The following is a 25607-nucleotide window of genomic DNA, read 5'->3' on the forward strand; positions in this document are numbered from 1 at the left end:
TTCTTCATGCTAATTAATGAGCTACAGTGTTGTAACCTGATTCCGATCAGATGTCAAGAGATCTTTTCGGCTGCAAACAATAGTCATTCTGTGACAACAGCAATCAATGCTTTGAAGAAATAAGAAACAAACGTGTGAGGCTCCGCTATCATAGAGGCATCCACAGCTGCAACAACTCCTGATGTGATCTGGTATAAGAGACATCACAATCAGTAGAAACCCAGTTGTCTCAAATGTAGTATCACTGACCTGGCCTATCTAATTAGCAAAGCGGTGATCTATGATTCAACATTGCCAAGTTATGAAATTCTATTCTGGCTATTTTCAAGATGATCATGTTATTCAGTTAAGCAGGCATTGACAGGGTGGTGCGGTGCCTGCGAGTCAAACCACGTTCAGTAAGCATACTACTACTGGTCGAGGACTCGAGCTGGGTAGCGCCATTTGCTTTGGAGACCCTGGTGATGAAAAGGGTCTGTATCCTGCTACCCCATGAAGGAAACCCGATTTTCACAAATCGAAAAGTTCGACAGCGGCCGAGTCGCCAACAATTCCATCGCTCCTCCTCAAAAGCAGACTGTTCCTGCCAATAAGAAGGCCCGCGCTTTTAGTAGTCTGAAAGGGCTTGGGATCTCGCAAAATCATTGGTGAAAGGTTCGATGTCGATGGAGGCCTCAAGAACTTATAAGCTGGCTCTCCACCCACTTTCAAAGGTTTGCAATCTGAACAGATAGCTTCCAGATTGTCAGTTTCCCTTTCCCGTGATTTTACAACCCATTTGATTTGCCTTCGAAGCCGGGTTCCCCCGACAAAATCTCGACGATGTCCCACAATCAAATTGTAAAGAAGATTCCTGTTGGCAAGCTGGGCAGGAGATCACAGTCTTTCCTGCTACGCAAACCACAAAGTGGGTTAGGCGGGATTCTGTCGTGCAAGAGCAAGGGCCACGGTGGATGAAAGCTGTCGAGACATCCAAGGACCTGTTGCCTCCTGGGACGGTTGATGTGTGCCAAAGGTACGCAAAACGCGGCGGTGCACACTGCAATTACTCATGCTGGCCCACTAGCTACGGAGTCCGAGCATAAGAGTGATGATCCGCGTGACCACTTCACCGGCGTCTGTTACGACGGCAAAGACGGAAAAACTTTGCATTTCCCTGTGAATGAGGATTAGCTTGGGTTGGAGTGATGCGGAGTGATGCAGAGTGGCAGAGCTGCTCAATGCTGGGAAGCGAGACGATCCGAGTGTATGCATTAGGGGAGGTGCACAGGTTAGGCAACTTCACAATTCAGTCAGACCACGCGCAAGACCACGCATAATTCTTTTCTGAGTTCGCATACTCCGCAGTAGCCACTGGTTTGTCGGTAGCAGGCTTAAGTGCATCAAGTAGGCATGGACTCACCGTACCCTAGGTAAGTACTTAAGCTTAGGAGAACTATTCATCCTCCAGGAGTTGATGCGCAGTCGGTCTATCTCGCAGGTCAAGCTTCATTATGCTCAGCACAAACCCCTTATCCTCCTGGCAAATTTCCCATGAAGTTGTGAGGCGAAAGGGTCTCAAGCTCTCGGCAGGGCTATTTTCCATGATCCACTTCAGAACCTCTAGTCTACCTTCATCCGCAATCTCTTGATAGGAGGAGAGTGGAAATGGGCCAAAGCATCGGTGATGCTCCATAAGGATCTTGAGGTCATACTCGTCGTGATCGACCGGGGCGTCCGGTTTGAATATGTGGAATCCTTCTCCATACAACAAACTGACGACCTGCAAGGAGACAATATTAGTAGCTACGGCCCAAGATTTCCATTGTTCTGGAATATGAAAACTTGCCAGTGCCCCAAAGGACCAGATATCAGTTGGAGTCCCCATCGCATTTGCAAATGTGCTTCAGGACTTCTCAACATTGGTGTTCCAATGGCGTCCCCATCCCACGCGTAAGCTAAATCTTCACGAACGGTATCTCCAAAGTCAGCTAGTTGGTCGTCCGTAAACCGGTTGTGTTGCTTGCTATCCTGGCCATAGTTCACCAACACATTGCCAGGCTTGACATCTATATTATATGAGCAAGCTTCAAAGAGCACCAGAATTCTGAGGAGTAAAATCCGCACCGGTATGAACAAAGCCTTCTCTATGCAAAACTGAGAGTGCTCAAGGACCTTTTTGGTGAAGTATTTCGCCTCTAGACAAGTGAGGCGTTGGGTATTGGAGGCGTGTAAAACATCATCATCTAGGTACCTCAATGAGTCAATACTATGGCAGGAGGGTTTGGGGGGTCTTCAATCTCATCAAGCAGTGGACGTATAAATGGAGTTTTGTTTTGGAGTTGGCGCAAGATGTCGCGCTTGTTCCGGAGTGGGAAGTGATTGGCACATTTCACAACAGCATTTGCCTTATTTCGGTTCCTGTAAGTGCTGTCAATGAGCGAATTGTCTCGCTAAGCCCAAGGTTACAATAAATAAACTGATACATACGTTACAACCTAAACACAGTCTTGCAATTGTTTGGTGACTGTGTAGAGGCCTAACCTGCCTTTTAATGTCTGTCCTAGTATCGCCTTTGGCATCGAAGTAGCGTGTTCCCCATCTGTGTTAATTAGTTAATTTATTCCTGCTACTTTTTATAAAGCACATTCAACAGCCCACCAATAGTGGGTAAAAGGAAGACAAGGAAGACAGAGTTGCGGAGGCAAGGCTACCTTTTGATGAATCACAGGAAATCTGCGGTATGGGCCACGAGATCAAGTGGCTTTGATATGGTTCTAGACTCTCAATAACTCCGGGAATATTTTTATTTTTAAATTACTTTATAGTACTCCGTAGTTAAGAATATTTCTCAGACAGAGAAATATTTAAAAATAAGAACTGTTTTTACTTGAAAAACAGTAAAGACATCATTCCTGCTGCAGGAATCTTTTGGGCTCTGTTCACAGTGGGTTCATCAGAGCTCCCCAGTTTTTTCCAGGCCTACGAAATTCTGATATGGTCGCGGTTCCCACCATACCTACTAACCATATAAATACAGATAATTGATCACCTTTAAGGTGGCACACCAGACTTCACCCGACCGAACCAAAGGCAAAGAGGCAGTCGTTGGGGTCAAAGCTGATGTTAAAAATCTACACCTACTTAGCTCCTCGGGCCAAGCTGCGAGGAAAAAAAAGAAATGAAAGCCAAACCGAGAAAGCGATGAGGGCCCTCGGCCGCGCTGTTCAGTATCACTTTCAAGGTGGCCGGGATGGCAACCAAGGCTCCTCTGAAGGAAAAAGTTCGTAAGAGAGCTCCGCTCAATCTGCATCATTCACAAACTCTTGTCGGAGCTTTTTGTCGTACTGTTCTTTATCCGAGAGTTTGCGGCTTGCGATGTATTCCACATTCCTTTCCAAAGGAAGGGCATAACCAAATTGAATTCTTCAATATAATCTCTGCAGAATAATGGTCAGATATGCTCCTTAAAGATCCCAAAGAGGCCAGAAGGGCTGGAGAGCGCCGATGCATACCAGAAAGTTCCAGTTGCCCAACTGTTCTTCATAACAGCCGGGAGGATTTGTCGAAGTTCCTTACTGTTATCCCTTTCCATTGCGGTTGGATCTTGTCTCTTCTCCTCGGCTGTCATAATGCCCATAAATTCTGTTCGCACTGCATCATAGTCCGATAACACCAACTCGTCCACTCCCTTGTGAGTCAGCCAGTGAGGAGGGTTGAACATCTCAATTAGCCTAGAGCAAGCCCACTCCAAATCGACAAGGCATGTTATATTCCTATCCTTATCCACGAATATGTTGCTTTGATGCATGTCAGTAAAGGTCAAAATAAATGGGCCGCGTCGCAAATTCGCTTGGAAAAGGATTTTGAAACTGCTCGCATTCCGGTGAGAAAAGACAGCTGGAAAGCACAGTCTTCAAGATGATTCACCGCATTTGGTTGATACCGAAAACGGTGGACATGAAATGTTAGAATATCCGTAAGATAGGAGTCGACAGTTGAATATGTATAATCGCGGTGTATATCTGTTAACATTCGTCCATTCTCTAGCAGCTGAATTTCGACGCAAAGTAGCCGATACGCTAGGACCAAAAAGCCTTTGTGATCATCAATAATAAAGGAGCCAATCCTAGGAAGCGGAACTCGGCTGAGGCTACCACGAAACAGGTTGGTCCGTAGTTGCATATCATGTTGACTATCCATCCATGTATTGGAAAGCATAGTTCCTCGGCTTGGTTCAATATATTCCATCAGTAAATAGCCGGTTCCAATGATGTTATCGCTTCTCCTCTGCGAGCGGATGTTTTTTGACGGAATTGGATGTCCTAGCCATGAAATGAATCGACGCTTAAAACGTTGAATCCATTGAATTAAGGGCGGTAAGTTTTCAAGCTGAGTACGGAGTAAACTCATTTAAATTAGCTTATTAGAGAGGGGGTTCCGAGCAAAGCCGTACAGTTTCACCATCTGAAAGAGCAAAGCCGTACAATCGTGGAATCGGAATATCGAAGCAATTTCCTTGTAGCGACGCATAGGTTCCTGCCTCGCACCTAATTTTCTCATCGGCATTCCCAGGCCCGAAATCCTCGCCAATGCGGTAGGGAAGTGGAAATCGAATCATTACACGGATACCAAGGGGCCGACGATGGTGACAGGAATGCAAGTGTTAAGACTACCATGCAACCAGTCGTTTTCTTCTGCCATATGGCACACAGCAGGCGAGCTTAACCCAAGATGACGGGCAACGATGTCAGATGGTTATTAAGATGAGCAAAAAATTTCGTCTGTTGGTCATATCCCAGTTGATGAAGAACATTAACTTCCTCTTCCTTAGCAGATGCATATGTGATTTCCCATCACTGAAGACGTCGCGTCCTCAGCATGTTGGAACGAGAGGTAATAGTTGCGATTTTAATGACTTTCAAATTCAGGTCTCATTTATTTATGTTGTACTCCGTGCGCCGGGAGATTGACAATATGGAATCGGAAGATCTGAATCTCCTAGTCCCTGAACCTTAAAATCGGGTGATATAATTCATTCGCCTGGGCACCCTAGATGTTGACCCCGATTCAAAAATGTTGATATGAAATTCATCAAATAATGATCTCCGGAGAATAGCAGTAAAATGGAAGATCATCAAGTCAGTAAGCGGAAGAGTTGCTTCCATGTCACCTGATGTCCGGGACGCAGTAGATCACCCACGCCCGTCTGTTGTTGTTATCCTAATCCACCATTTGACCATTTCGAGACGCTTCGCAAGCAGCCCCTGCCCCTACGAATAGACATTTCCTTCATAAATGATATACCCGGACCCTCCGATTTCGCCCGCGGGCCGGGGATTTGCGAGGTTTCGGGATACATCGAGACCGATGGGGCTGATCCCTGCCAAAGTCAACCGTTATGCGACGATGGCGCTTGAAACATGATTAGTTAGATTAAAGCAATTACATCATTTGACTGAACGAAGAACCCAACTTTCTGAAATTTCTCATCAGTCTTTGTCTGATTATTGATATTTGACATTATTTTCATCACTCTTCCCTGCTTTATCAGTAGTGACAAGAGTGGACTGCTTCTTTTTTGCGGAAGCAGACTTTTAGTTCTTGTTCAGAGAAGATAGACATGGTGTCTGTCGACTTAAAATGATCTTTACCAAAATTGAATTCATGTTGCTTCATGAGAAATTTCTCGTCAGCTTCTTCATCAATGATATGGCATAAGACAGTGAACGCAGAAAGATCTTCATTGATAATTGTCAACATAAACTCCACATGCATCTAGATTTACAATGTATGATATTCTATCAAAGCTAGCAAGAGAAATAACTGGATTCCAATATGGTTTTATTCATAGAAGATGAAATCTACAAGAATAAATTATGAGCTTTACTAATAAGAGCCTCTTATAATGGTGTAGTTCTTCGGATATTGACACAATATTATGGTATTCAAAAACCCCAGTGTCTCGCGCGGGCTGTTGATAAGAGTCACGTGAAGATTGATGTGAATCCCGACGAGGCGATGCATCCATGCGGACAATGCCCGGGAGAGAGCTTTGTCGTGCATCACATGGAATAGAGTCTCGGTCACCATAAATGCACAGCAGAAGGGGAAGCTGATACTCTTCACAAAATTGATTGTTTGGGGTTCTGCGGTGGTGATACTCCCTGTTAAAGCATCCTCTGCCCCGAGTGGGGGGAGCCATTTCCGGAGCAAGAGAGCATACCATATTCCTCAATTCCTAAAGATTCAATAAAGCACAAAGTCTCTTCTAAAAAAAAAAAAGGAAAGAAAAGAAAAGAAAAGAAAAGAAAAGGGGGGGGGGAGAGAGAGAGAGAAAAGGCCCAGAGAACTACAACAACGGAAAAAAAAAAAAAAGCCATCAAAAAGGAATTTCAAATGGCCCTTTACGCCTTCGGCTCCAACGGCTCCGGCCAACTCGGCCTTGGTCACAGGGAAGACGTTGCCTTCCCAACAAGATGTCTCATCAAATGGGAGCCTAACTCGATGGATAAAGCTGCCACGAACGCGCCCCCCAATAACTACAATGACAACGTGCCATTTTGCCTGGCCGCGGGAGGAAACCATACTCTTGCCCTTTTCAGCTCTGGCGCAGTGTATGCGGCGGGATCGAATGGGAACGGGAGATGTGCATATGCCCCAGAAGACGCGGAAATATTACTCGAGTTTAGCCGGGTTGTTATCTATGATGGCGAGCGGAAAGTTGACCGGTTTACCTCTGTGTCGGCTACATGGGAATCTTCTTGCTTTGTTGAAGCAGGCACTGGGTATGTTTATGTTGCAGGCACGGGGATGAAAGGTGAATTGGGCCTCGGAGAGAATGTCACTGAAATGAATGTCCCGACACGGATACCGAATTTTCCGCCTAAGGGTACGGAGATTGTTGGTATTTCTGGTAGTGTTGGACACACTGTGGTGATACTATCTAATGGGGAAGTATATGGCTGGGGCAATGCGAGAAAAGGCCAACTTGGAGAATCAGGAGTTAAAAAGAAGATATTTTGGTCTCCACAGAGAGTCAACGTTCCTTTCCAAGCAAGAAACGCCGCGTGTGGGAGGGAGTTTACTATAATTGTGGGGGATGCAGAAGAAGGGTCCCTGGTGATCCTTGGCTCAGATAAATGGGGGGTGCAGTCTGGAGCCCCATCGACACTGAAGGGCTACAATTCCGTCGCTGCAAGTTGGCATGGTATTTACAGTCACAATTTCGATGGGTCCATTACTGCGTGGGGTCGGAATGACCGCGGGCAGCTACCGCCGCCTGATTTTCCCAGAGTCCCTTTGATCGGAATCGGAAGTGAACACGTCGTCGCTGCTATCGACAACAAACGAGTAGTCGCTTTTGGATGGGGTGAGCACGGAAACTGTGGCCCAGAGACTAACGATCAAGGTAATGTCGTGGGACGATATGCAAAAGTCCCACCCGCTGGTGGTGAAGGACTTAACATTACTGCAGTCGGGGCGGGCTGCGCTACCAGCTGGCTTATGACGGAGGAAAGACCTCATGCCTTTGAGGAGCACTAACGATGCGATCAATGACTGGGCCGAAATCTTCCAGCGGATGATAAATCCCAATTGTGGAATCCTCCGAGGACAGTTTATCTTTCACCCGCTTGAGTCAAACAATCCTCGTATCTGCTATGGTTAGCCCGTATACCTGCATAAAAATGCAACAATTCAGTGGAGAAGCGCCGCATATTCCCCATCGAATTTTACATTTAAACGTAGTGATAGGACATACCTGAGATATTCTTTGAGTCGGGGGAATAGCTGTTGATTCGGTCTCGCGTGCCCGTTCCTCGCTTTCTTCAACTGTGACGTTGCGATCTTGGATTGTTCCCACAAAGCTGGGCTGCATGTCCTGCTATATCACATTAATAAAGATGCAGGAACGAAAAAGGGCTCATGTTATCTTACATGGTTTATACTCGCATCCCAACCAAGAATATCTTCTTGTTCCTCTCCATATTGAGGCTCGTCCCATTGACGATCGTCATCCATTGGGACGAACAAACTGTTTGGATCAAGCAAGGCTGACGCTGCTGCTGGTGTTTCCTGCGGAGTTTCTTCGATAGTTCCTCTTCGGAAGGATGCCTGTGCAGATTCATTCCTCGAAGGATCCCCATGCTCCACCACAGCAGTACTCCCATTATTCACGGAAGCCGTTTGCGGAGGTCGAGAATATGATCTTGCGGATAGCTCGCGTGCATCACCATTTGAAGACACGTCGATATCTTCGGTTTCTCCTCGTGTCATCAGCGTGAACTCACAAGTCATACCACCCGATTCATATGAAAACTGCAACGGACGGCATGGCCGAGTATACCGAGCAGTAATCATTGTTTTGAGCGTGTCTGCATGCATAATTATGGCTTTGAAATCCTTGACGCTTATCGCCACATGGAGTCTCTCCTCGACAAGATGAGATTCAAAATCTCTGGTGTCAATTGCAACGGATGTATGAACGGGTTGTTTCAGGATTTCTGCGTATATCATTAGATCCAGTGTCGCCATAGAATCCACAAATGCATGTGTTGCCCTACCTTTCCCATTCGTTACTCTCGTAGTAAAACTCGTAAATATAGCCTTTCCGTTATCTGTAAATATATCAAGTTGCTCGGCTGTAGGCCCGAAATATTCCACAATTTCCCGCAGGAATTTAGAATCTATTACCCATTTATTCTGCGTCTTGGACTTGTCGAAAACCGCATGTCGCACTTCCACAGGCTCATAGATCAACTTGTAGGTTTTTACAACCCCTATACTCCCTCAGCAGGCTGCAAGTAGCACAAAGGGATGTTGTCAGTACTTCATACCATGCTTGCAAATTATTTGAATGACGACCCTGCACTCAGTCTCATCCAAACCATCAAGGATTTGGACCTTACATTCTTCGACAGCCGTATCCTTGTCTTTGAAATCAATAGTCCGCCCTTTGAATACAGATAGAAGTGCCTTGGGAGGTTCAGGTTAGAATGAAATATAATAACAAAAAAGAGGGTTAGAGAGTAGTACCTTGATATACAACTGGCATGACAACTTCGCAGTATTACTCCTTGTCCCAGTATCGGTAGTATTACCGCGCATTCTTCCATCAAAAGAAAATTGGCTAAAGAACGAGCCACTATCAAATGTGAACGAGGCATAGCCAGACTTTGAAGGGTTCAAGGTCGAGAGCCGAAACTAATACGTTGCACAGAAGATTGAAGCCCAGTCAGTACTCTTTCCAGCAACGTGCGTGCAAGAATGGAATCTCCTACAAAATCAGGTTCTGCTTCAATAGACACCGCGTCATTGAACTTCGCCAGGCAGACGAGCACATCATGGAGCTTCAGGAAAGCTTCGGGAACCAAACTAAACCATAGCGAAGCCATGCCTGTTAAGCACCATTGGTATAAATAACAAGAGCAATGACACCTAGCCGTATAAATCCCGGGATTCCAAAGATTTTAAAAAAATCACGACCATGACCTGCCTGTCGTCGACATTCGATGTCGTGACTTTTAATAGAGAATTGCGTTGCTCATGAAAGGAGCTAACTGCAAGCTTGTGTTAACTAGTAACTAGTTACTTAGTTAGTTAACTAACTCCAGACCAAGTTAGCCGTATTACCGGAAAAGTTGGAAAGGTTTCGGATTGTTGGATCCCAACTGGACGGGAGAACCCTGCGGAACAACCATATCTATGGTAACTTCGTTATCAACGGTTTATTATATAAGTCGATCATGGATTTCCAAGCCAGTATCCAGTGGCCTTAAAATGTTCCTCTCCAGTTCTAAATATGGTTTCCTCAGCACTACGAAGTACCGTCGATGATAGGTACGTCAATCTGAGTTTCGGAAAAAAACGTTTAACCTGATGGAGGTTAAACATTTGAATGGTAGATCTACTATATCCCGACCCATTATCATCCATCCTCCAGGAGTGAGAACCTGGCTTTGTCCCTTCGTTCTTGTTGACTACCACATACCTCTCTTTGCTGATATGTTGGCAGCTATTCATTTGTTCTAGGCTCGTTGATCTTGATGGATGAATTGCTATAGCTGTAGATATTGAATGTGAAGGTATAATTTATAAAAACCAGAATGCACTCCACAGGTTGCTCCACTCTACAGCTTGCACGTTTTCTATTACTAACACATTATCAGAGAGTGACGTGGAGAAACTAATCCGTCGGGTATTCTGCCATACTAATATTGCAAATGAAGAGGAAGGGGAGTGCAAGTTTAGAGATATTTTGATCATCTTTTCCTAATGCGCCAAGTTGAAGTCCCCGGGAGTGGCTAGAGAACATGAGCAGAGTGACACAGGAGTTAACCATGCTTTGAGAGCAAGTAAGATGGTTGCCTTGGTCATGAAAAGCTTGAAACTGTCAAAGAGAGAGTGTTTCACGCACTTTATGAGATTGCAGGGTATGATGTTAAGGAAGTTGATGAAGACTGTCTATTCTAGTTATGAAAGTATCAAAGGCCCTAAAATTCAGTGAGTGGCTACCCCCATAAATAGGCTCATTCCTATAACAATCCCTATAGATTTATAATATCAGGGTATGCCCTGAAGTGAGTTTTCAGTCGTGAACAAATCATCACTAGGCTAGAGGGTGCAGCTACTGTAGGCGCGCGAAAGGAATGCCTGCGAATCACCTCTTGCGCTTGGGTGTGAATATCTGGTTAAGATGCTTGTTCCCTCTATGTGCATCTTTCTAATACTCCTTGGTGGTTTAAAGGGCAGATCTGGTGTGAATTTCCGGGTTAGACACTTAGTGCGATGCTGGGATACGTTGCCAAAACCATCAATGTACAACATGGAAGCACAGGTTTGCAAGACCAGGAAGTTTTTGTGATTGGTTCTCATGGGCTTTACATTCACATAGCCTGTGGACACTTGACTGCCAATGTGATTTCTAGGGTGCATTCAAATAGGTGTTCGGAGAACGAGGTTCTTGTGTTGGAATTCATGCAAGGCCACGGCCCACAACCTGTGTTTGAAGAAAGATTCGCTTGAAGTTATACATGCTTTGATGAGATTGTTTTGATATTTCGCCACTATATAGGCCTTCTTGAAGGGGAGCCGACACTGTTGACGAAGGTGCCTATATTCTTGCTGCTATGGTTTGCGGACCATGAGACTGTTATGACAGACAGAAGTATAGTGAGTTATAATAGCTCCAAGAGCAACTTTTTTGATAAATAGATGCATATCATAGGCTTTCTCAAATAAGCCGTTTGCCCTTATAGTGGTCCAGCGGGGTATATGCACAGAATGGATGAATGCTGGGTAACAGGGAGGAGAGCTGAAGAAAGAGAAGCACAAAAGAATGAAGACACCCTTATCTGTTCAATCTTTTGCTATATCAATTGCCACTATTACAATTAATGGTCCAGGCTTTTCCACTCGCGATATGACTGATCAATATCCATAAGAATCTGAGGGTCTGCACCTTCCGTTCCTTATCTTTGAGATCAAAGTGAATTGATTGAGTGATCCAGCTTAAGCTCTGCTAGTATATCTCTACGCATACTAGGCTGTCTCAATGTATTTGGTATGTCTAGGTGAGAAATATGCCGTGCTCGTGTGTAAAGGTGTTCCATACATGCTGAGGACAAAGAGCTCCTGGTCATGGTATATGATAGGATGCTGACATTCCACCTCCAGTGGGATAAAAGGCACGAGGACCTCACTCAACCTTGAATATTGTGGTTGGCTTAAAGCAAGATTGAAGCCAGCACAGGTGGGCTGTCAGAACGCTTTGAGGAATTTGAGAGATTTGCGGTGGGGGCGATATCTGCCAGAGTATTCGCACAAGGTCATCTGTTAGACTGTCCTTCATCTCTATGGATGGTTGCCACCATCGCAACAGAGTTGCGATAATAGCCACTTATTTTTGACTTCTGAACAGATTGTCGGTGTTGTGCTCGAGCTTGAACCCAAAGTGGCCAAAGGGAACAGCCACGAGAAATGCAATGCAACGATCTCTGGAGGCTAAATGGATGCAGTAATAGTGACTCATTTTTTGCCTTATTGTAGCGCCATGCTTGAGGTTAAACCTGAGCTGGCTGAGAGGAATATTCATGCTTTTTGAGAAGTGCCATGATCTCAGCGGCAAAGCATAACTGCTGGATGCCTAGATGCACAAATCTCTTCATCTGAAGAAATGGAGATAACTCCGCATCGTGTTCGGGAGTTGAAAGCCTGAGTGAAAGATAACAATCTCGACAGGCTTGGCTGGCTGCTTTGAGGGGGTGATCGGCCTTTTACTCTGTTCGTCAAAAAGTCAAGCCAAAAGCTGAGGTCAGGGGCTGACTTGCTTTGGTCTCCTTGATCCGGGCGAATCATATTTCCCGCAGTCAAATGATATGCGGGTTCGGCGCAAAGCCGGTATGCTAATTGGCCAATAACCACTTTTCAAAAGTTGTTACCTCGTAAGTGGACGTTCCTGACTCGGTGGCTCCATCCAAACGTGCGGGGAACAACCAAGTCTGGCGCTGCCATTGGGTGTCGTGGCCTCGAAAAAGCGGCTTGCTTGAGGGACAACGGCCATGGCATGACATTCATTTCTTCATTCACTCGTGTTTTTTTTTATTATTTCTTTTCTTTTCTTTTCTTTTCTTTTCTTTTATTTTATTTTTTTTATTTTTTTTATTTTTTTTTTTTCTCCCTCTTCCTTGACAAAAGGCAAAGCTCGAGTTCGGCAGGAACTCACACAGAGGGTTCAGCGGCCAGGCCTTCGCTCAGCATTGATCTCGGGTTGTCTTGTTTCGTATCCCTGACTCCTTGCCACCCTCTTTCTCGTGGGTTAAGGTTCGGGTTGAATGCCGAACAGGGCGGTTCATGCAGAATGCATACGCATTGGGTTAATCCGGAGGTCCAAATGGAGACATTCCATGTATCTCGACCCAAGTACTCTGTAGTCAAGTAGATCGCAATGGGAAAACGGTCTCGATCCGTCCTCAACGGACTGCATCAAAATAATCTGACTTCATGTGGCTTGCTTACGAGGATCATGCATCAAGCAAGTGCTGTGCTTGATGGCAAACTCTGGTCTTGCCTTCCTTCTTCCGACCGGATATGCAATTGCTTCGTTGGCTCGCGAAAATCCAGGAATGTGGTTCAACGAAAGCATGCCAATTCAATTCTCCTTGCTATTGGCGGTTGTAGGCATGGATAGACTTGGAATCCCGCGTGCCCTTCCGGTACGGCCAATCCTTGCAACTTTCGATGGCTGGGTTTGCGGACTATCCTTTCCTCAAATTCTGAATCAACTCTTGATACTCCGTACTGGATCGACGGCTGGCTTTTTTGCTTTCAACAACAGCGTTGCGTTGAAATGATCGACGGCCGGGCTACGCGATAGTGTTGTGCCCGAGAGCGCGGGCGCAAGCGCAAGCGCATGTAAACCTGCAGATAAACGGGGGACTATTCGTACATCCTCCGGGTAGCTAGAAGATCAGATGTCTCCATCGGTCTCTCGATGTCTGAAAATGTTTTGGATGGAGGGTGAGTTGCAGCAGTGGCTCAGGGTTTCTCGGCTGACAAATATGGAAAGGCTCAGCCGGATACGTATCCCTGTCGAAAGTTGATCCAATTGTTGCCGGGGAACGCCGCAAAGCCCTGCCAAGCATTTTGAAACTTTTCAGGTTTCCCGCAGAAAAAGCCTTCCTTCAATTGCCCATTTGGGGTAATCGAGGCGTACCTGAGGGCTGAGGGGAGAGAGGCGTAAAGAAATGCCAACATGAACCATGAACACGGCAGAGCTTGTGTGGCTTTTCAGATGGGCGATATTCATATCAAATATCTCTCCCCAGGGTGGTGACACCATCCTTCTTTTTTTCTGGCAACCAGCTGTCGACGAACAGTGCCTGACACGGAGCTACAAGTACCGGCCTCCCACTAGCTCTGGCGTCTATTTAGTCCAGGCACAGAAACCCGTAGCGTGGCCACAAGCGAGGTTGTTTCGTAATTTTGGTATCACGCTTGGAAAGCTTTCTCCTCAAGCATCACAAGCGGAAACTTAAAGGTTGTCTGGAGGACCTGAGGGCAACTCCACAAATTTCACGGTTTGGACATGCAGAGGAACTCAAACCCCACGTTCCCTTCGGGCGACTAAAGCTTGACAGCAACACACCTCGAGCATTGCTGCTTGTAGCCAGGCCAGGCAGGATGATTGTGGCTAAATCTCTTTCTCCATTCATGCATGGACGAATGGAGTCACTGTGTATGGAGAACTTTTTGAAGATTGTGCGTTGAGGGTTCCACGGCTAATTTAGTTAGCCGCGGCTCTCCTGGAAGTTGGAGAAGTTAGCATTGGGGCTCTGTACTCCAGTTTTTCGCACCCCAAATTAACTACTCTTGCACAAAATCGCGGGGTAACACATGAGAGGGTTGGTAGGCGAGTACGGAGTAGCTACATCTCTGTACAGTACAAACTCTTGGGTGTCAGTATGGCCTCGCACGTATATCTTATACTCCATACAGCTGTAGTAGCCTGGCCGAATGAACAAGCAGAGTACTCCGTACACCCAGCCTCGAAGAATGACACAACATTTGCAAGTGACGATCCCAAGTCAGACGAGACTAAGAGAGGAGGAGAGCTTCTAGAATTTCGATCGTCCTGACCGGGCGGTCTCGCGCCTTCTTCTGCCCTTCCCCCCGGCCCTTGTTAGTTTGGTACAGCGACTATTTTTCCTCACTTTTGGAGAAGATCTCAAGCTAGCTTGGATTGTAGGGCTGGATGAGTTTACACACGCTCTCGAAAATCGATCCTGACCGACTTGCAATCGATGTGCATTGTGGTCTTATCTGGCTTCGAAACAGGCGCCTTCATTTTGATCAAACATGCGTACGTGTCCCCAAGCAAGATTCCCGTGGCATATTGAACAGAAAGTGTACTTTTGATAGGAGCGGCAGGAAGACAGAAATCTGCCTGTGATCAGCACTTTTGCCGGCACTGAAACTGAAGCTGTGGTCTGCTCGAGGACCTTGTCAGAATACTTCCAGGGATCTTTGCTCCACACCAAGACAGGATCAGCGTTTGGCAAGGGGGGCCGATCCACCAGGCACTCTGTCCATTTGTACGGAGTACGGAGGACAGTGTCGAGAACTCCGAGGAAAGTTTTGCTGAGAGGACGAACAACAGTGTGATTCTGCATGGGACATGAAAGAATAGAAAGAATACTTCGTCATCGAATGCCCTGTGCAGCGGGTACCGCGACAAGAGGCAAGAATAGCCAGCCATACTCATGGGGCTGGGTCTCGCATCCGCCTCCCCAGCTGGCGGGCAAATGAGCAAATCGCGCTGAAGCCCGAGAGTCTCTTTTTTGCCCAATTTCCTTCTGGGGATTCGCTAATTCCCGAAATCCCGATAAACTGGAGAAACTTGTTGGTTTCGGTTTGGGGTGGCCCTGGAAGCTGCAGGCTGGGCTTGGCTCGTATTGGGTGGGGGAAGCGAGTGGCCCCGTGACCAGCTCTACATGCTGTGCCTCTAGTTGCGCTTGTAACAGCGCCGGTCCCCAGCGACGGATGCCCAGCCACAGGCAGCAAAGCCGCCCGGGAGTCAACGTTGGGCGATTTCCATGGATTCGCTTCAGATTGACGTGGGAATCTGGCACTAGGAAAGCTTGTTGCGCATGGCATCAAGTTCGATGCTTCAAGTTGCTGAAGACAGCTGCTCTCCTTAGACTGCTGACTTGCATATGGATGTTATGTCAAACACGGGTGGTGGGAAAGGATGGCGACGGGTCCGTTCGAATATGATCAACTTTTAGCGAAAGAGTAGGGAGTACGGAGTCAGTCGACTCCACACGGAGAGCTCACGGGGCAAGAGTTGTCTGGAGACATATCTTTCCAAAGCTGCTTATTTCCCGCAAAGCTTGAAGCAATGAGGTCTGATGGTGGCCGGGGGGAGGGCGGGGAAAATGCTAGGGTAGTATCCGAGTTTTCAATCCTCTTGGCCCTTCCTGCAAGTCCTTCTGTCGGGACGTGTGCTCCGTATGTATATCAATTCTCCCGCAAAAATGATGCTCGATGGCTTGTGACCTCCAATGCGGATGGATGAATGTTCATGCATGAAACTTCGTAATGCCCTGAGCTCCCTCACCTTCCGTGCCTTTGGTTGCGATGATGTTCACCGCAGCACCAGCATACGGGTATCCTGAAACACGCCTTTGCGAGTTCGCTTGCTTACTCCGTAAGATTTTTGTCGATTCCAAAATTTCGTGGCTTGTCGAAATGACTCCAGAAAACCGACAAGAATTGTACATATTTCGGTACTGCGTGAATTGCGAGGTTGTGGACGCCGATTGCATGATTTGCAGCGTGCTATGTAATGTTAAGTGTAAGATACAGTATGAAGTACATGCTCCATACCTCCTCTTCAAGAAATCTTGTGAAAGTTGCTCTGTATCCTCGGTTGTAGGCCGTGGCAAAATTCCAGAGTTTTCTCCATGTTCTGGCAGGCTCCAGAAAGAGATGCTTCGCTCACAGCCTTTCCGGCCCAGCTTGCTCAGGGTTGACGTGCGGCTCCAAGTCCTCCCCCAGACTGTTCTGATCGTCAACCAAGAAGCGCTGGCGGCGGCGAGGAACAAGCCAGCGCGGGTTCCCTACAGGACAGCGTGCACACCCGTACCGTACCGGACATCTCCAGAATCCGTCACAACTAAAAGCGTAATATACACGTAAATGTCGATACGCGACAAGGGTAAGGACTTTTGGCGAATTCTGATTGGTCCAAACCCGTGGCACCAATTTCTGGGATTTCCCGCCACAGCCAGCGACGCCTTTTGGCTTTCTTGCCTTTTCGCCTGTCTGAACCATCCCCGGCTTTTCCTTCTTCCTCTCCTCTCTCGCGCTCCCCTTCTTTTTTTTTTTCTTTTCCCACTAGCAGGCACCACACTAAACCCATCTCAAGCTATCCCATTGCACCACACCTCCAACGCTACTGTCGACACTACGACGTTTTCGACTAGTTCAACCTTCCCTCCATCCTTGGGTGTGCGACGAACCACGAGTCCAACACGCTTCCGTCCTGATCTTTCGAAATTACCGCCAGAAAAAAAAATAAAATAAAACAAAATAACTTTGGTACTAAAGCCTTAGTGCGCGTGGGTCGTATCGGTGGGCCACCAAAAGTCACAAGAAAAAAAAAAAAAAAAAAAAAAGATCTCACCAAACTCCATCCGAGGCGGGAGGTCCAAGCTCATTCCACACCGGCTGCTCCTTTTGCAAGACCACGGAGAGGTAAGAGGTTTCTCGCCTCCAGCGGCAGCAAAAATCGGGATTCTCACCAAGGAGGGTCGACAATCCGCATCATCGCCGTTCCGCGACGTTTTTAGCTTTGGCCCTTCGTACACAGTACATCCATTCGCATCGCGTTGCCTCACAAGCCAACGATTATTGCCCGCGACGGCTCTCGAAGCAAAGCAATTTCTCCACACCCCTGCTTGGGACTTGAGGACGGAGCAGGGTGACCCAATCTCGTCGAGTGGAGCCCTGTTGCTTTATCGGATTATCAAATTCCGCCAAAACTCGTTAGCCAGGATTCCCACCTCGACTTGGCCCCCAAATACCAAGGCTTGATCCTGGCTCGACTCTTCTCCCTGGCAGTCAACGAGCTTTCCTTCTCCACATCCGCCGCGATCTGGCAGCGCCGGGTTCGACATCCTGACGAGGTCGAAGACAGGGGATATTCATAACAAACGCGGTTGGTTTTTTTTTTCTTAAGAAAAAAAGGAGATTACAGAGAGCCAGGGAAGGGAGGCTCCCCATAGGGCACGTGTAATTTTATATACGTGAATCTGAAAGCTCTCCCACATCCTCACTAACTTTTGTGTGGAGCAAGAGGGGTAAGGCAGGAAAAGGGACAGCAAGAGGAAAAAAAAAAAAAAGGAAGGGAAAATTACGATCTCCACCCTTCACATCGATTTCATCGTATCCGCCAGCAAACCAGGGGACTCTCAGGCTCGTTTGGGTTACTTTCGTACGGTCCAGAAGTGTACAAACATCGGTACCGTTTTATACACACCTCACGCATAACATCTTGGTACATTTAACTCAGCACAAGCGTCCGCCAAACTATTATTTTTCTTTTCTTTTTGACGCTACAACTGTCTCTGCCTATCCTCTTCCCTGCGGAACGGTTCCACCGTTGGTTCAACCACCCCGTCGGCTATCCCCCTTCAACCATACCAAACTCTGCAAGAGACCTTTGGGTCGCGTTGGCTTATCGGCTGCTCCTGCTGCAGGTCCCACTGCAAAAGACCAATCTTTGCCGGTCTAAAATATTTCAACCTTTCTCCAACTGGCTCGAATTTAGTTCAAAAACTGAGAGTTGCCACCGCTGCACCATCGTCTCAAAAAACACTCCGTCAAAAAATCCCCCCCCCATCGTATTCTGCCCTCGACATCGAACCTCGCCAATCCAGACCTTTCCCCTCCTGGACTACTGCGTTTCGTTGCCTTTGCCGCTGAAGATCGCGCTCTTAAGCATCGCCATCCCGACTTCGCGCGTGAGACGGCCCATACTTGGTTTGGTCTGGTTCTTCAGGCATAACTTATTTTCTGTGGCTCTGCTCCCTGGAGGTCTTTCTCGCTAAGAGGAAACTAAAAAGGGGTCTAAAAAGAAGGCTTGGTAGTTGGACCAACACAAGTTTCCACGCGATTTGTTTGGGGTGCAGCCCACAACACCAATTACCTCGCCAAACCTTTGAAGGACTAGCCTGCGGTGTCGAGCACCCTGTTTCGCGCCCGCAGGTTGGAACCTAAAAAGGAACACCTTGCTTTGGTCACCGTCTACTATATTGTGAACCGGCGCTCTTTCGTGACCGGAACACCCCTTCTTTCTTCGTCTCCATACAATAATAATATAACTGTTTCGGTTCAATCTACTGGACTGAGCGAAGCCACCCGCCGCTAAGATCGCGAGGTACTTGTCGGAGGATATACAAGGGACCTTTTTTAGTTAGGCCACACGACAAGTCTATTATATGGACAGACCTGCCCAAGACTACGCGCAGTCAGGTTTGACCTCCGATCCTCCAAACTTGGCGGAACAGGAATCTGAACAGTCAGCCGCAGACCAGACTACTGCTGCTGCTGCTGCCGCCGCCGCCGCTGCTGTCGCGTCCCCTCAGTACAACACGTCGCAGCCGGAAAACCGAGCACCTGCTCAGTACACAGCACCCGCCGAATCTCGAGTCACCGGCAACATTTCTGCGTCCAATACGCCTCAACCAGAATATACCCTGAATCAGGCAGCTCAGGCTCCGCCTCCACCTCCTCCGGCAGCTACGGCACGGCCACCTGCGCCGTATCCTGACTATCTCGCTCGACAGCCGCAATACCACCACGCGCCTAATACCCAAGCCGGCGGCGCGGCAGGTATGGCTCAAGCAACAAGTCCGTCCATGAACCTGCAAGATGGGCAGCAAAATGACCATCGCAATCCCACGCAAATAAAGTCTGACACGGACGTTCCTATAGATCCCTCGATCGCGGCGGCGAGCCCAACCTACCCTCCTCCCTACTCCCCTTACCAACCTCAAGGCCATGATATGGCTCAGTATCAAGGCCATCCGCCTCCACAGATGTACGCGCGCCCAGAGTGGCCTCACCAATACGGGCAGCACCAGCCTGGCCTTCCTGGACCCTACAGTTCTCCGGCAACCACTGTCGGAACTGCATCGCCAGTAGCGACAGCAGGACCACGCCCAGGACAGGTATGTTTTGACCACATTCTGTCTTTGCGACTGTGCGCGCTCCATCGTCTCGTACACGCGACTGATCGTGCTCTTGCATTCTAGGTATACTCATTCGTGCCAATTCCCGGCTCCCAACAACACAAGCGACCGCGCCGACGATATGAGGAAATTGAACGTATGTATAAGTGTGGATGGAACGGATGCGAAAAAGCGTATGGTACTCTTAATCATTTGAATGCCCATGTCACAATGCAATCTCATGGAGCAAAACGTACTCCCGAAGGTATGTATTTTTCCGATTTTCCTCTGACGATTTCCTTTGTTTTGAATCGCGTTAGCCTACCAAAACGCGTTCGCATCAAGCTAGTTTTGGTGTTACACAGCGCCAGTGCTGGCGTATTTGCAGTAGCGCGTGTGATGGCGCCGAACTTTAAACCCTACGTCATGCCAAGATGAACTAGCGCTTCTCTGCTTTTCAGTTTGGAGTAATCTGGCGACTAACAAGGCTTCGATATCCGCAGAGTTCAAAGAAATCCGAAAAGAATGGAAGGCACGCAAGAAGGAAGAAGAAAACCAGCGCAAAGCTGCAGAGGAGAGGGAGCGGGCCGCTGCTCAGAGCCAAGGAGCCGAGAATAACGCCCCCCCGGACCCAAACAACGTGACCACGGCTCAGCAACCGCCACAGCCAGCGCCATACCCGGCCGGCGTCCGTCCCCAGCTTCCTCCTATCGGATATCAACCTGCGGACGGCCAGGTACCAAGTCAATACAGCAACTCGACTGGCAGTGGGCTTGTTTATCCGTCTGGGAACGGACAGATGCCTGCGACCTATCCTACCAATTATCCCCACTCTCCGTATGGCCAAGGAAATCAGGTCTATCAACAGCCCCCACCACCGGCCCGTGAGTAAGATCACGTCTCTATTCTGTGTCGATGTCCACTCCAGTCTAGTTTAGGCATGGTGTCAATCGAATCACATCTGGCTTGCAACATCAAATATTGTTGCTGACATCTGAACTCACAGGCCCAGATGGCCAGCTCAACAACTATCAATAAAAATGACTGGTCACGAGCATGGATGGCCCCGACTGATGACCGAAAGCATCTAGATTAATTCTTGGTGTTCTCCTCTTCTCCCTTCTTCGAAACATACCCCCAGCTTCACATTTCTACTTTTGTGCGACTATTTAATAGCCTTCTTTCTACATATTTCCTGCTATCTTCAATGTTTTCCTCGTGAAAGGGAGGGTCTACCCATGCACTACTGATACCATTCTCCATTTTCTACTACAGCATCATATCATTTTCCATGTACCATCTGGTGTTCTACGACTAATATTCTCCTTTTAACATCTTGTGATAGAAGGGAGAGAGGATGCGTGGCGAAACATAAAATAAAAATCCAGGTGCTTTAAAAAACGGGGGAAAGAACTTGTAATAATGTGACAATGGATGATGGTTTTCGACTTGGGTGGTGGGATGTGCATTAAACATTCTGGTTTTTTTCTCTCTTCCATTTTACCCTTTTCCTTTACTGGATGACAAGTTGATGGCGTTTTCTTTTCCACCTTTTTGATTTCCTCTCTTCTCGTTTACGGCCGTTTTGAGATGCTCTAAGCCTTCTTCTTGCCATGCATTGGCATTTTTAATCTACTTTTGCCTGCAGAGGCCTGAACCTCCCCGGCCAAATCTCCACCTTGGTCTTTTTTATCAGGATAGCTGGTTGGAAAGTCTGTTTCATTCCTTATGCGTTAGCCCTTCATAGTGTGTCGCCTCTCCCCATACAGACAGCAATCTCAGACTTATTCCCCCCTGTTCACATCTATGGGCTTCTTACTGATCCTTCTTGGTTTTCGCGGTATCTTCTTCAGATTGTATTTCCTGTACAACATGTGTAAGTGGTAACTTTTTTTCTTTCCGGAGAATGGGACCAAGTATCCATAGTTTGGCCAGACGAGTCTCGTCAGACGACCTTCTGTCAACCCGGAATTGGCGAGATTGTCGTGGATGCGCCGAAATGCGACCTCTTATGTATGTTCTTCCCGTTGAGCTTGGCCACCTGCGCCCTGGTAGCCTCGGCACCCGCATTAATAGTTGATCCGATATTGTGAAAGCGGTAAGAATAGGCAATATATCTGAAAAGCTCGCAATGACGGAAGAATCGCAGTAGACTACACACCCCAGGACTCCCATCTATTGTCCATATTCACAGTTCAGGGAGTATCTGGATTAGAAAAGGAAAAAAAAATAATGCGTGCTGGTATAAGCTTCTAGTCCCTCTCTGCTGGAATTGGCTATTGGTCGCTGCCCTAACCTCCGCCGATCTTTTGGACCCTGGCCTCCGGCCTTCTTCGCGCGAGTACCGCGCATGAGAGAGGATGGCGTGCGCAAATATATCAAGCAAGGCTATGTTGTTGTCCAGAACGACACCGGCAAGTGCCCTGTTTCGCCGTGTGGTTTCCGCCTCGACAATTGGTAGCGTCCGATGCAAGCATGTTTATATGCGGAAAGAAAACCCGTTTGCGTCCAAAGAAGCTCTTCGGAGAGAGTTGAAGTGGGTGGGAAACGATCGGGTGGCTCTCATGAATCGCATCGAGAAGATGCTTACGGATGACGAGTTTGAGAAAGCGGTGGCCCTGGTCATGGCTGCGGAGAAAGAGGGTGCAGATTCCATTGCATCGTGGAATGCTCTGCTGAGCGAGGAGTTGAAGAAGAATGGGCCAGACATGGCGTTTAAGTTGTTCAATGATGTAGGTTTTGCGTTCTGCTTTTGGATGGGGAGATATGCTAATTTGTTCCTGAACGTGATATTAGATCAAAAAGAGAGGAGTGAAACCGATTGCGCAGACATATACCATCCTTTTTCGGGAATTATCAAAACACCAATCCAGGAAGGCGGTGAAGATTGCAATGTCCTTGTACAATTCGCTGAAGCCTGACTCTTCAACACCACGCTCGATCGTCCACACCAATGCGATGCTACAAGTTTGTTCTAACCACAATGATATGGACACCCTATGGGAGGTAGCTGGTGAACTCCCTTCGAGTGGCCCAGATGCACCTGACAGTATAACATACTCCATTATCCTAAATGCCATACACAAAAATACCAAACTAGCGACCCAGAAGTTGCACCCAGTTAACGATGCTGACATTATTGCGAAAAAGAAAATCCCTGCAATACGTGATGGGCGTATAATTTGGATGGAAGTGACGGACAAATGGCGCAAAGGTCTTTTAGCTGTTGACGAGGGGCTCATATTCCAAATGGCAAATCTGCTTATCTTTGGAGGTCGAAGACGGGATTGTTTTGACCTGCTGGCATTGCTCGAGCAAAGTATGAATATAAAGCGCCCTGAGGCCATGTTGAAACTTGTCCGTGCCGCCGAGGAACGTACGGGATCGTCCAATGCTCCAGGAAAGAAAGGACAGAATTCTTGTCATCCTACGATGGAAGATCAGGGTGAAGTGCAGAAGTCTGGGGAGATATCATCCTCCGATCTATTCAAGCCCATATATTCGGGTGGTGTTCGCACGAAAGCTGCTTCAGGTCCTAGCAGCCCCTCTTCGGCCTACCCTCTACCAACAAACCGAGAACTCACGGTAATTCTGCGAGCATGCCGGCATTTCGCTGGCGGACCTGCTATCGGCCGGCAGTATTGGACCGTTCTTACCGCACCGGATGGGCCATTTAGGATCGACCCAGACCGCACGTCATACCACGAGTATCTACGAACACTCCGTGCCACCCGCTCTAGCGCCGCGTCCCTTGAAATCATCCAGAACAAGATGATACCTAAAGGAGTAGCCTTTACAAATACATTTGTGATTTCGCTCAGCACATGTTTTCGTGACAAGCTTAATCCGAACATTCTCGATATAGCCGGGGCTTTGATAGATATTATGCCTACCACATGGGCCGGCTCACACCCTAAGCCTATCTCTGCTTATGTTGACCTTGTTCGAGAGACTGTTTCCCCTGCACGACTTTACGCGGATACGAGGAAGGAGGGCTCCTTTCCAGGAAAGAGTCAGAATCAGCTGTACAAAGATAGACTTCTAGACGCCGTTAGACACTTGGTCCCTCACATCAAAAAGCTACAACAATTTATCATCAGCCAGCAGCGGAACAGCACAATAGGTGGACGGATGTACGACGACGAGGAGGAAGAGGTTAGAGAGCACGGTGCTTCTTCTCCCGCGGCCCTAGCCGATGAATCCCATCGCACACTAAAGCGTATCGCTGGCATGATGAAAGACCTTCTTGATCCGTCGATAGCCCCCCTGTTAAGTGATTCAGAGCTTGCCCAGTTGAAAACGCAGTCACTCAAGCTACGCCGCCTTTTGAACCCAATAAGTCACATGCCGTCCTTAGATCAAAATCAGTCCAACCGCGCTCCTTCGTCGGAGAATCCCAATCCTTGATGTGATGAATCGATCCTTCGTTTTTCTCCTTTCCTGTGAAAGATTGTGGAAAACGAAAGCTTAGTCTTTATTATTCTTATGGACATCATTTCTGCACGTTGCTCCATTTTCAGAAAAAGCATCTTCTATCTAAGCTGCCTTCAAATCTTCAAATTTCGAAATCCTGTATAAATACAATTTTCTTCTTCCCAGTTCGAATATTTTTCTGGGATCTCTTCGCTTGGCTTACTGGGGTGCTTTTGCAAACAATTTATCTGTCAAGCGATACCTTGTACACTGTGTCTGCATTTGGAATTGTTTTCTTGCGGGGAATATCTTTTAAGCCGAACCATCTTGTTGTCGCTATTTTTATGCATAGTGCATATTACAGTTGCGGGAGGGTTTAATGGCGGAACATGGGTAGCGTCGGCCGTCTCAATTTTGGATTAGAAAACCAAATCAACAGTTATTTGCAGCTGTCCAGGCCTATTTTGGTACTCTGCTCTCCTCAGATATATATATACATATAGATCCGACGTATTGTATATGGGAAGATTCTGGGTTTGATGGCTCCGCTTGAGCTCTATATTAACGAGCGCAACTCATATCTGAGGGAGAGCAACATATATCAGAAGTGTTCTAGCGACAACTATATAATAGAATCCACCCAGGCTCTTCGAGCTAAGTGCCAAGGGTAAACCATGCCGGCTCCGCCCCGCTCCGCCCTGTCCATCGGGCGATCAATCAACAAGGATCCCATCCCGCTGCAACTTCGGTACAACGTTCCGCTCCACCCACTCTGTACACTTAAAATATCCCTTCCGCTCTTCTCCAGGTTCGTAAAACCTCCACTTCCTCCCTCCCTCGCCATCATCATCAGAAACAACCCCTTCATACCTCATCGTCACCATATTGAATTTCTTCTGACACCCCGGCGGTTTGATCGAGCGACATACACCATCCACATTGCCCGGATACGCATCCGCTCGAACCCGACCCAGCAGGTGCTTGGCGTAGAATGCCCCGGAATACTCGGGTGAAGCGGTAACGGATTTGTGAATATATATCATCCCTGTGGAGGTGGCTATGTCGCCGGTAACTTCGTGGGTCCAGCCGCTTACATCTCCAGGAGGAGTAGGAGTATCATTGGAGCCATTGTTGGAGGTGTCATTTTTCTGGATAAATAGGTATGTATGGTATCTCGTCTTCGTTTCCTCTGGATCGGGTATAGTCAGACGCTCTTGAATTTTCCAAACGGTGTAGAACTCAGGCGTGGCATCCGGCATGGCTCTTACGCCGGTCAAGTACGAAGGACTTCTATTCTATGAATAGACTCGGTCGAGTACTCCGTACTGAGTATTGTTAAGCTTGGCACCTATGTGTCCTAGAATATGGCTTGGTGGATGTTTTGGAGTTGGTGAGAGTGGGGTGGCTCCTTTGGACCTTGAGAATTGGCCGCCTTCTCACGTGTAAACCAAGAGGCCTAAGAGCTCAGGCAACCAGGTAACT

At 47.5% G+C, this 25607-nt stretch overlaps 9 protein-coding genes across 10 annotated transcripts; 4 read left to right on the forward strand and 5 right to left on the reverse strand.

Annotated features, from left to right (window-relative positions):
• Nucleotides 1-90: 90 nt before the first annotated feature.
• Nucleotides 91-2333, reverse strand: CIMG_07905 (serine/threonine protein kinase). The gene is made up of 5 exons (XM_001240741.2): nucleotides 2107-2333; nucleotides 1829-2048; nucleotides 1408-1762; nucleotides 250-1156; nucleotides 91-188 (listed from the first exon to the last, which is right to left on the reverse strand). Exons 2-3 carry the CDS (start codon nucleotides 1865-1867, stop codon nucleotides 1436-1438), a joined length of 366 nt encoding a protein of 121 aa, XP_001240742.2. The 5' UTR covers nucleotides 1868-2048; nucleotides 2107-2333; the 3' UTR covers nucleotides 91-188; nucleotides 250-1156; nucleotides 1408-1435.
• A 1100-nt stretch (nucleotides 2334-3433) lies between these two features.
• On the reverse strand, nucleotides 3434-4600 carry CIMG_07904 (uncharacterized protein; the record flags this gene model as incomplete). The annotated part of the gene is made up of 3 exons (XM_001240740.2): nucleotides 3434-3779; nucleotides 3926-4371; nucleotides 4436-4600. The coding sequence occupies 3 exons, from the start codon at nucleotides 4598-4600 to the stop codon at nucleotides 3434-3436; spliced, it is 957 nt and encodes a 318-aa protein (XP_001240741.2).
• Nucleotides 4601-6058: 1458 nt separating this feature from the next.
• Nucleotides 6059-7693, forward strand: CIMG_07903 (alpha-tubulin suppressor protein Aats1). The gene has a single exon (XM_001240739.2). It carries the CDS (start codon nucleotides 6379-6381, stop codon nucleotides 7522-7524), a length of 1146 nt encoding a protein of 381 aa, XP_001240740.2. The 5' UTR covers nucleotides 6059-6378; the 3' UTR covers nucleotides 7525-7693.
• On the reverse strand, nucleotides 7405-9501 carry CIMG_07902 (DNA repair protein rad9). The gene is made up of 7 exons (XM_001240738.2): nucleotides 9261-9501; nucleotides 9016-9183; nucleotides 8817-8955; nucleotides 8544-8759; nucleotides 7918-8483; nucleotides 7742-7864; nucleotides 7405-7635 (listed from the first exon to the last, which is right to left on the reverse strand). The coding sequence occupies exons 1-7, from the start codon at nucleotides 9372-9374 to the stop codon at nucleotides 7606-7608; spliced, it is 1356 nt and encodes a 451-aa protein (XP_001240739.2). The 5' UTR covers nucleotides 9375-9501; the 3' UTR covers nucleotides 7405-7605.
• A 4238-nt stretch (nucleotides 9502-13739) lies between these two features.
• On the forward strand, nucleotides 13740-14615 carry CIMG_13287 (uncharacterized protein; the record flags this gene model as incomplete). The annotated part of the gene is made up of 2 exons (XM_001240736.1): nucleotides 13740-13956; nucleotides 14272-14615. The coding sequence occupies 2 exons, from the start codon at nucleotides 13740-13742 to the stop codon at nucleotides 14613-14615; spliced, it is 561 nt and encodes a 186-aa protein (XP_001240737.1).
• A 94-nt stretch (nucleotides 14616-14709) lies between these two features.
• Nucleotides 14710-16812, reverse strand: CIMG_13288 (uncharacterized protein; the record flags this gene model as incomplete). The annotated part of the gene is made up of 4 exons (XM_001240735.2): nucleotides 14710-14919; nucleotides 14979-15607; nucleotides 16097-16317; nucleotides 16481-16812. The coding sequence occupies 3 exons, from the start codon at nucleotides 16810-16812 to the stop codon at nucleotides 15180-15182; spliced, it is 981 nt and encodes a 326-aa protein (XP_001240736.1). The 3' UTR covers nucleotides 14710-14919; nucleotides 14979-15179.
• Nucleotides 16813-16948: 136 nt separating this feature from the next.
• On the forward strand, nucleotides 16949-21578 carry CIMG_07897. Of its 2 annotated transcripts, XM_004445076.1 has the most exons (4): nucleotides 16949-19374; nucleotides 19477-19712; nucleotides 19797-19977; nucleotides 20216-21578. In XM_004445076.1, exons 1-4 carry the CDS (start codon nucleotides 18981-18983, stop codon nucleotides 20602-20604), a joined length of 1200 nt encoding a protein of 399 aa, XP_004445133.1. In that variant the 5' UTR covers nucleotides 16949-18980; the 3' UTR covers nucleotides 20605-21578. The 2 variants fall into 2 exon arrangements, with proteins under 2 accessions (XP_004445133.1, XP_004445132.1); XM_004445075.1 differs by having other exon boundaries at nucleotides 16949-19712.
• Nucleotides 21579-21881: 303 nt separating this feature from the next.
• CIMG_07896 (uncharacterized protein) lies at nucleotides 21882-24586 on the forward strand. The gene is made up of 2 exons (XM_001240732.2): nucleotides 21882-22444; nucleotides 22509-24586. The coding sequence occupies exons 1-2, from the start codon at nucleotides 22073-22075 to the stop codon at nucleotides 24117-24119; spliced, it is 1983 nt and encodes a 660-aa protein (XP_001240733.1). The 5' UTR covers nucleotides 21882-22072; the 3' UTR covers nucleotides 24120-24586.
• Nucleotides 24538-25500, reverse strand: CIMG_07895 (uncharacterized protein). The gene has a single exon (XM_001240731.2). The coding sequence runs from the start codon at nucleotides 25382-25384 to the stop codon at nucleotides 24839-24841; it is 546 nt and encodes a 181-aa protein (XP_001240732.1). The 5' UTR covers nucleotides 25385-25500; the 3' UTR covers nucleotides 24538-24838.
• Nucleotides 25501-25607: the final 107 nt, after the last annotated feature.

The sequence above is a fragment of the Coccidioides immitis genome (genome assembly GCF_000149335.2).
Source record: "Coccidioides immitis RS genomic scaffold supercont3.3, whole genome shotgun sequence".
Taxonomy (NCBI): Eukaryota; Fungi; Ascomycota; class Eurotiomycetes; order Onygenales; family Onygenaceae; genus Coccidioides; species Coccidioides immitis.